This window comes from Ipomoea triloba, chromosome 1 (genome assembly GCF_003576645.1).
Source record: "Ipomoea triloba cultivar NCNSP0323 chromosome 1, ASM357664v1".
NCBI classification, from domain to species: domain Eukaryota; kingdom Viridiplantae; phylum Streptophyta; class Magnoliopsida; order Solanales; family Convolvulaceae; genus Ipomoea; species Ipomoea triloba.
Window position 1 is genome coordinate 8,419,714 of NC_044916.1, and position 8,574 is coordinate 8,428,287.

General features: G+C 32.3%; 1 protein-coding gene across 1 annotated transcript; it reads left to right on the forward strand.

The window, feature by feature from the left end:
* Positions 1-2,111: 2,111 nt before the first annotated feature.
* Positions 2,112-6,666, forward strand: LOC116014980 (peptidyl-prolyl cis-trans isomerase FKBP16-3, chloroplastic). The gene is made up of 7 exons (XM_031254959.1): positions 2,112-2,186; positions 2,302-2,555; positions 3,543-3,626; positions 4,371-4,420; positions 5,104-5,152; positions 5,535-5,609; positions 6,358-6,666. The coding sequence occupies exons 1-7, from the start codon at positions 2,156-2,158 to the stop codon at positions 6,475-6,477; spliced, it is 663 nt and encodes a 220-aa protein (XP_031110819.1). The 5' UTR covers positions 2,112-2,155; the 3' UTR covers positions 6,478-6,666.
* Positions 6,667-8,574: the final 1,908 nt, after the last annotated feature.

Genomic DNA, 8,574 nt, shown 5'->3' on the forward strand with positions numbered 1-8,574 from the left:
AAATGGTACAAGAGTAGGTTGAAGTGTCGCAGGAGAGTTGTCGGAGTCCTAGTGGCGCAGGTCACTAACCAGTTTTTGGACTTCATTGCATTAAAAATAAAATGATGAGTTTAATTGCAACTTTAAAAAATTTAAGGATATAATTGACTTTTTAAATAAAGTTTAAGCGCCTATTTGACATTTTTCCCTTTAGAATTTGAAGTAATTTTAGTTCTTTCAAAATTATATATAATTAATAAAGTGCAAAATCTCCAATGAGACCGTTGCAGATTTTAGTGATTCTTTAAGACATGTTGAATTTTTCATAAGTATTACACTTTTTTTTTTTATAAGTAACTCCCCAACCCCTAATATTACATTTTGATTTAAAAATATTTCATTTTTCATCATAAATATTACACTTTCTCTCATAATTAACAATCAATCATTTTATCCATAATTAGTAGTACACTTTTTTTTTTCTTAAAAGTAATTGTTCAACTCTTAAATATTACATTATTTGATTTAAAAGTATTATATTTTCTTCAAAAATATTATACTCTCCCTGATAAGTAAAAAAAAAAAAAGACAATTTATTTCTGATTCCAGCATAATTATTACATTTTCATTTTTACCCGACACGTTGATTCACAATAGTTATACAGTGGACCCAGGACCCAGGATGACAGTGTTTCACTTGTCATGATTAACGATCACATTAATGGTGCTGTTTTATTCTTTAAAAAAAAATTGTGCCGAACATGTTTCTTAACATTAAGTTTAGGGGACGTTACCCAGGTAATAAGATGACCTCCAGCAATGTACGTAATGTGAGATTTTTGGAATGTAAGATTACTTAATGTGTTTGGTTTGGATTGTGGAATATAATATTACTTTGTTTGGTTAAGGGTTATATTTTAGGTTATATTATCAATTTACTATAATGTTCTCAATAATATATATATATATATATATATATATATATATATATATATATATATATATGTGTGTGTGTGTGTGTGTGTGTGTGTGTGTGTGTGTGTGTGTGTATTTATTTATTTATATGTATGAATGTATATATATATATATATCGATGGTTAATATTAAAAAATAAATATATAAATATACATACATGTATATTTGATTAAATAAACATATATTTATTTTATATATGTTATTGTTGTTGTTGTTGTTATTGTTGTTATTATTATTGTTATATAAGGATTAGTTAACAAGGCAAAGTTAGAATAATTCAAGGTAATCTAAGATTACTTAAGAAAATGGGAGTAATCACATTACCTTGAAAATATTACGGTCACATCAGCTTTAGGTAATATAACATTACCAGATAATCTATAACTTGAACCAAACAATGTAATATAATATTACAAGACTGGTAATCTCAGATGACTTAGAGTTTCTATATAACATCAATTGAAGATTTTATTTGTTTTTTTGTCATTCCAGGTAGGAAGGAGAGGGATGAGAAGGAGAGAGAAAGCAAGGAAAAAGAAAAAGAAAAAAAAACGCTAACACGCAAAAGGGAAGGCTGACAATTAAAAGGAGACCATTTACGTCAGCTAGCGCAGCAGGTGCGCAAAACGCACACCTGCTAGCTTATTTTTCAGACCTAAGCTATTATTAAGGCCCACAAAAATACTTGAACTTGCAGGAATAAAACTCCAAAAAAAAAAAAAAACCACATCTCACACTAGTCTAAAAATCATATGTTGAATTTTTTTCCTCAAAATTTGAGCAAAAATCACTGATGTGGTTGCTCTAAAATATGTTATGAACATAAAACAAAGTGCCATGATTACAATATATGTTGTAGTGTCTAGTTTATTAACATTAAGCTTTAAATTTATGAATATCCGTTTACTAACGGAAGAATCTCACTAATTTTCTAGAAAATTGGAGATATTAAAAAATAGAAACATATTTACTATCACAATTTTGCATTCTGAAAAAATTAATTTTCTAAAAAATTAGAGGACTTTTAAAAACTATTTTCTAATAGTTGGTTTAGAAACCTGAAAAATATGTGGCCACAGTTTAATGTTTCAAAAAATACAGGGGTTAAACTATAAGTTTGGCTAGACTGATTTCATTTCGTTATCTACCAGCCACTCAACTTCCAAGCTCTGGTAGTAACAGATTCTGCTGGGAAACGAAAATGGCTTCAACACCTCTGCTTCTCCCACATGGTAAGATTATCAGAAAACCCGTTTCGATAACCATGAACCTTGTTGTATTCATCATTGGTGCTGCAAGGTTTGACAAATGACAAGTACTGTGTATTTTCTTGTACGGTTCAATCAGCATTTGCTAATGGATTATCCACCAATCATCAAAGAATATCCAAAGCCCAGTTTCAGTGTTTCCTGATGGGAGCCTCAGAGAATGGTGGGAACGGGAAAGAGGTCGCATTGATTAAGCGAAGGGAGCTAATTGGGTTGGGTTTGGGTGCTTCTGCGGGGTTCTTAATGGGTTCATCTAGTGCCCTAGCAGCCGGATTGCCCCCTGAGGAAAAGCCCAGATTGTGCGACGATGCGTGTGAGAAAGAGCTTGAAAATGTATGATGAGGTTATATAGCTCCCTCAATCTTCACATTATTTTATTTTATTTTATTTATTGGTTGCATTTCATTCGGCGAGAGCTGTTTTGTGTGTCAAAAAAAGGGTACAGTGAAAGTTCAAGAATCTTGAAAGAAAACTATAATTTTTTACAGGCAATCTCACTTTCCCACGGTATAATTCCAAAATTTATGAAAATATAAACTTGGTTCACCTTATTCCTTATTATTCTTCATTGTTTGTGAACCTGTTAGCATTCATTGTTTGTCAATACATGCTCTTTTGTAGCAAAATGTTAGGATCAAGTGCTTACCACTTACGCCAAAAGCTAACTTGACCTTTACCGCCTCCGCCCAACAATTCCTCCCATCCCAACACCATCTTAAACTTAGCTCTGATACCACTTGTTTATCAAACGTTTACCATATACGCCAAAAGCTATAACTAGTAGCGAAAGCGTAACTTTATTTCCTTATACCACCACACATTTTCGAGACACTAAGTGTTGGACTTGGCCTTTTAAGCCCTTTACCTGCCTCCGCCCAACAATCCCCGGTGCTAGACTTGGCCTTTACCGGCCTCCACCCAACACGAAATAGTGTTGGATTTCCATCACTTGAGATTTGACTTTTGAGTTGTTCTTAAGGTGTAAATGTTAATCAAATGGTGTGAATTTAACGAGAAAATATGGAACAAGGCTATTGTCGTAGCAGCTTACTGTATGTTATGGATTTGCCAAGATGGAATAGCTACTGCTGTATTTCATGGCTTCTCAAGTTGTCTTTTGGTGTACACAATCTGATGCATTCTGCTTCCTTTATCCTTAATAGTTCATATTCTTAGATATCGATATTTGTAGACATTTACTATCTCGTCTAATAATGCTTATGGATGTTTGCATCATTTTGTGATGCAAAAGTTTATTTAGAGTGTTATTCTCTAACTGAAATGCAATAAACTAAAACTGGAATCTTCTGGTAAATTAAGGTTCCTATGGTAACTACTGAGTCCGGTTTGCAATACAAGGACATCAAAGTTGGAGGCGGCCCTAGCCCACCTGTTGGGTTTCAGGTACATTCCCTCATTGCTGAAATCTTCAATCTGTTACTGACAGTTTGGAAATCATGCATCCTGTCTAGTAGATGATTCTCTGACAGTATAGGCAATACCTCATCATTTTTTGTCTATACCATAAAGCTTTATGGTAACTCGGTTAACTCCAAACCTTATTCACCTCGAAATTTTGGTGTAAATTGAGAAATAAGTTCTCTTAATTCCCATTTGATTCATGAAAAAAAATTGAGAAGGAATTGGATATGAATTCCATAGAAAAGAAATTACTTGGAATATTTATTTCATTGTTTGGTTGGTTGGAAATAACTTGTTGAGAATAATTGGTATGAAAACTCAATGCCCTTACATAATAAAGATATGCAAGGGTAATATAAGAATTTATTTTGTATCTTTTCTTTCGAAATGTATAGAAAATTGAAACATAAAATACTTAAAGAAGACTAAGGAATTCATTTTCTTTGGAATAAATTCTCCCATCAACCAAACAAGATAAAATTTGCTTTTCCTCAAATTTGAGGAAAAAAATTCTTCTAGGAACTTATTTTCCTGTGAACCAAACAGGTTAGGAAATTGCTACATGTAAAATGAATAAGTTTATTCAGCAACATTCCCTGAACTACCCCTACAGGGAGCTGAATGAAGAACCACCTTTTGGGTTAAGGCCTACTTGAGTTGAGACTTATGGGCCTGCCAGCATATATTACTTTCTTTGCTGATACCATATCCAATTAATAATGACAGGTAGCTGCTAATTATGTTGCCATGGTACCATCTGGACAAATCTTTGATAGGTAATGTTACATCACCTACTTTCAGTGGCCACTTACTTGAATAAACAAATTATCTATTTATTTATTTATTTTGATTCCAATTCCTATTACTACCAAACAAAGAAACTTCTCCTATTTAGACCCATTACAATTACCAAGTCTTTGATTCCAATTCTGATTCCGATTTCAATGTTTGAACCAAATGCCTCCTAAGTAGCAAATGATGCTAATGTGTATAATACCGAAAGGGATGGGTGTGTGCTTTGAATTTGACATTTGAGCCTAACTCTCCAGCCTCTCCTTTTATGTCGTGGATTAGAGAGAAAAAGGCTGTGATAACCTTTGAATCTGTGACCTCGTACAGAGTAAAGACTAGAGAGTGATACCTCAGCATAGAAGGAAAATGCCAATGTGTAACTTCAATATGAAATCAATAAGCTGCCCAAGATTTTGAGATGTTGTGATATTGGGTTTCTAAACCCAATATCATATCCATAGATCAAATATTCAAATCCATTGTGGACTTCTGAATCCACAGTTTAACTCAATTTCTATGGCTTGTGCATTAGTCTATTGCTGTTGTATAGAAGTAGTTTCATTATTTTCCAAGCTAGCTAGGATGCAAATAGACTTATATAAGCTTTGCATCTTCTGTTCTTTCTGATTTCCTATACTTAACCATTTCCTGATTTTCAAGTTAACAGTTCTCTGGAGAAACGTCAACTTTATATTTTTCGAGTGGGTTCTGGTCAGGTAAAACTCCATTGGATTGTTTAAATCAATTTATATTTTGGAATAACTCCAATGATGATATCAATAAGGATAACTATTTGAGTGTAAGATTTATTTTCTCATCACAAATTATTCATGTAAACAAAAATAAAAACTGTTAAATTTATCATTGTTTGCCACATATATAGAATATATATGTATGCAGCTGCTCAACACATTCAGAAAACAACAATCGCTATATATAATCGGCAATTAAGCAATTTTCTTTCCAGGAAACATTGCAGGGGGATGGTTTAATGAATTTCTTGTCAATTAAAGTCAAGCAATAATAACAAAATTCAAATGGACTGAACTGTGCATTGCATTTCAATCTTCAACTGATTATTATGATGATTTTAAATAGGTGATCAAGGGACTTGATGAAGGTCTCCTATCCATGAAAGTTGGTGGCAAACGTCGACTTTACATTCCGGGATCAGTAAGTTGTGTTTGTACCATTAAGTTTTCTCTTGCATGGATGAGATTAGAAATGTAAGGTTAGAAAAGCAGCACATACCCCATTCCCTTTGGTAGAAGATCGACTCATAACCCTTTCCCCTTTTGGATTACAATAAGCTAAGGCTTTGGAATACTAAACTGTGCATATTGTTTATATGTACACTCAAAAGATACAAAATGAAAAAGCAGAAGAGAGTTAAGTGTAGGGAACACAATTGCCACTTTAAGCTTTGATCTTTATGAAAAGGAAAGCCAATAACCTCTATATAACATCACAAAGGCGGAAACCTAAAATCAGTCGGTGGTTCATCTATGATAGTAATTTGTAGAAGTCGTCTTTTATTTGAGGGTGACAAGAGAAACCTGCAGTCACTACCCATGGGGACCACTAGGAAGTAAACCAGCCTAGGTTGGTCTAATTTGGGGGTGACGAGAGAAACCTGCAGTCACTATCCGAGGGGACTACTAGGAGGTAAACTAACATAGGTTGGTCTATAGGCCTATAGCTGACTGACTCAAACCAAGAAGGCTGAGATTCAAACTCGTGACCTTGTTACAAGTTTGTATCTTTAGCCATCTTGGCTGGAGTTATTCCCCGAAGAAGTCTTTTCTTGAAAATTGAATAGATTGCTCCATATAAATGAAGCTTTATGTACATTGTGGTGAATCTTAGCTTGTAAAGTATATATTGTTTCTCCACTCTAAATCTGTGTTGCCTTGTTATATAGTTGGCATTCCCAAAAGGTCTGACATCAGCCCCTGGAAGGCCAAGAGTGGCTCCTAACAGCCCAGTTATATTTGATGTGAGTTTGGAGTATATACCAGGCCTTGAAGATGATGAAGAGTAATTAATTAGTTTGTTCTCCAATCTTTGCACTTCTTCCCTATCTCATGGACCATAGAAACTTGAGAAGAAGATTGAGGCTCATTGTTCACACTTGTATACTCACATTACTTCATTCTTTATACAATGATATGATAGAGCAAAGTTTTCTATTATATACTTGCATATATGGAATGAAAAGTTTATTAGATTAGATTATTGAATTATAGATTAAACAATTTACTTTTTATTATATGTTTGTTAAACACTTTTTTTTTTTCAAAAAAAAATGTGCTTGTTAAAATGAAAGGGAAAAATTACATTTTTGGTTCTTAAGGGTGTGTTTGGAAATTAGAAAATGACTTTTGAAAAATGTTTTTTAAAAAATGAGTCATTTTTCATAAAATAGTTTCATTTTCCAGTGTTTGGTTGCATTACGGAAAATTGTCTTGGTGTGATTGTTTCATTTTATGGAAAATGAGTAGAATTGTATAATTAAACATTTTAATTATTTTATTTAGAATATAAAATATTTATAATATTATTAAATATAATTTTATTTATTAATTAAAAAAAACAAAAAACAAAAACACAACACTAGTTTTCGGTGGAAACTAGAGCGCTGAGCTATATATATATATATATATATATATATATATATATATATATATATATATATATATATATATATATATATATATAAAATATGTATATACCTGTGTTGCCTGTCGAAAGCATCCTGGATCTGTCACCGGAAATATATGTTTTTAAGGTAGTGTTCATTGGAACACGACACAGTGATCAACTCTTATTTCTCTTCGAATTTCTACTTCAACTTCTGGTGCACAAGTTTTGTGGACACCAAATATAACCGGACCTATGATTTTCGTAAAAAATCTTATTGTGAGTGCGGTGGAAAAAGACTTCCGCCAAAATGACCTTATTTTCCCCAGTCAACGAAAAATGTTTTCTGTTGACTGGATTTTCCAAGCAGATCAAAACACTGGAAACCCGAAAAATGATTCAATCATTTTTCGGGTATCCAAACACACCCTAAGTTATACCAGTAGTATAAGTTTAGTTTTTGAATTATACGCGTGACAACCTTTAACCACTTAGTTATGTGCAAATTAACGATTTTAGTTCCTCAGAGACTATTTTTGCTAACAATTTGTCATTTAATAAAGTGACTGATTTGGTCCTTCAGGGGCTAAAATCACCACTTTACGCATAGCTTAATAGTTAAAAATGATCACACATATAACTCAGAGATTAAGTCTGTATAACAGGTATAACTAAATGACAAAAAATGTAATTTTTACAAAATGAAATTATAAATTGCTCATCACTAAGAAGGGATTATGGATGTTAAAGCAGTTAAACCCTTCATCTTTGAGTGGCTTTTCTTATACTATAAAAAGTAGTTACAATCGCATACTTTGCTGTTGTACCCAATAAAAAATATTTATATATAATTAACTCATAAAATCAAGTAAATCTATTAAAATTTGAAAAAGCTCATTAACAAAGACTTTGCAATAAATGAACGCAACAACAAACAAAAAGTAAAGAATGTAACAAACAAAAAATATTCGAGTGTAGTAAGTACTTGTAGATGGCTCATTACGAACTATATTTCTTAATATAGTATGGAATATCGAATATTGTAGAATAATCCGTTATTTTATTTGTGAACCCTGTAAAGAGGAAAATATTTATATTTAGAGAAAAGTAATTTATGGCCTTATAAACATGCCAATTATTAATGTCATCCTTGAATTATTAGTAGTGTAAATCTTGCCCTTAATTTTAGGAAGAAAGATGGGCAATATATGTCACGTTTTTAAAATTGAAGGGCAACATTTATACACTAATAATTCATGTGTGACATTAATAAGTGATATATTTGTGAGGGGCATAATTACAATTTTCTCTAAATGAACATTAAGAATGGGTAGACATCAAATAATACTCCGTATTTTTCTAGAAATAAATAGCAATTGATGGTACAAATTTTGATATAGATATGGTGTGTGTGGGTGCAGTCCATTGGATGGAGGTTGCATTATACTGTCAAATCTAATATACCATGCATGGCAAATTACACCATGGAATACTGATG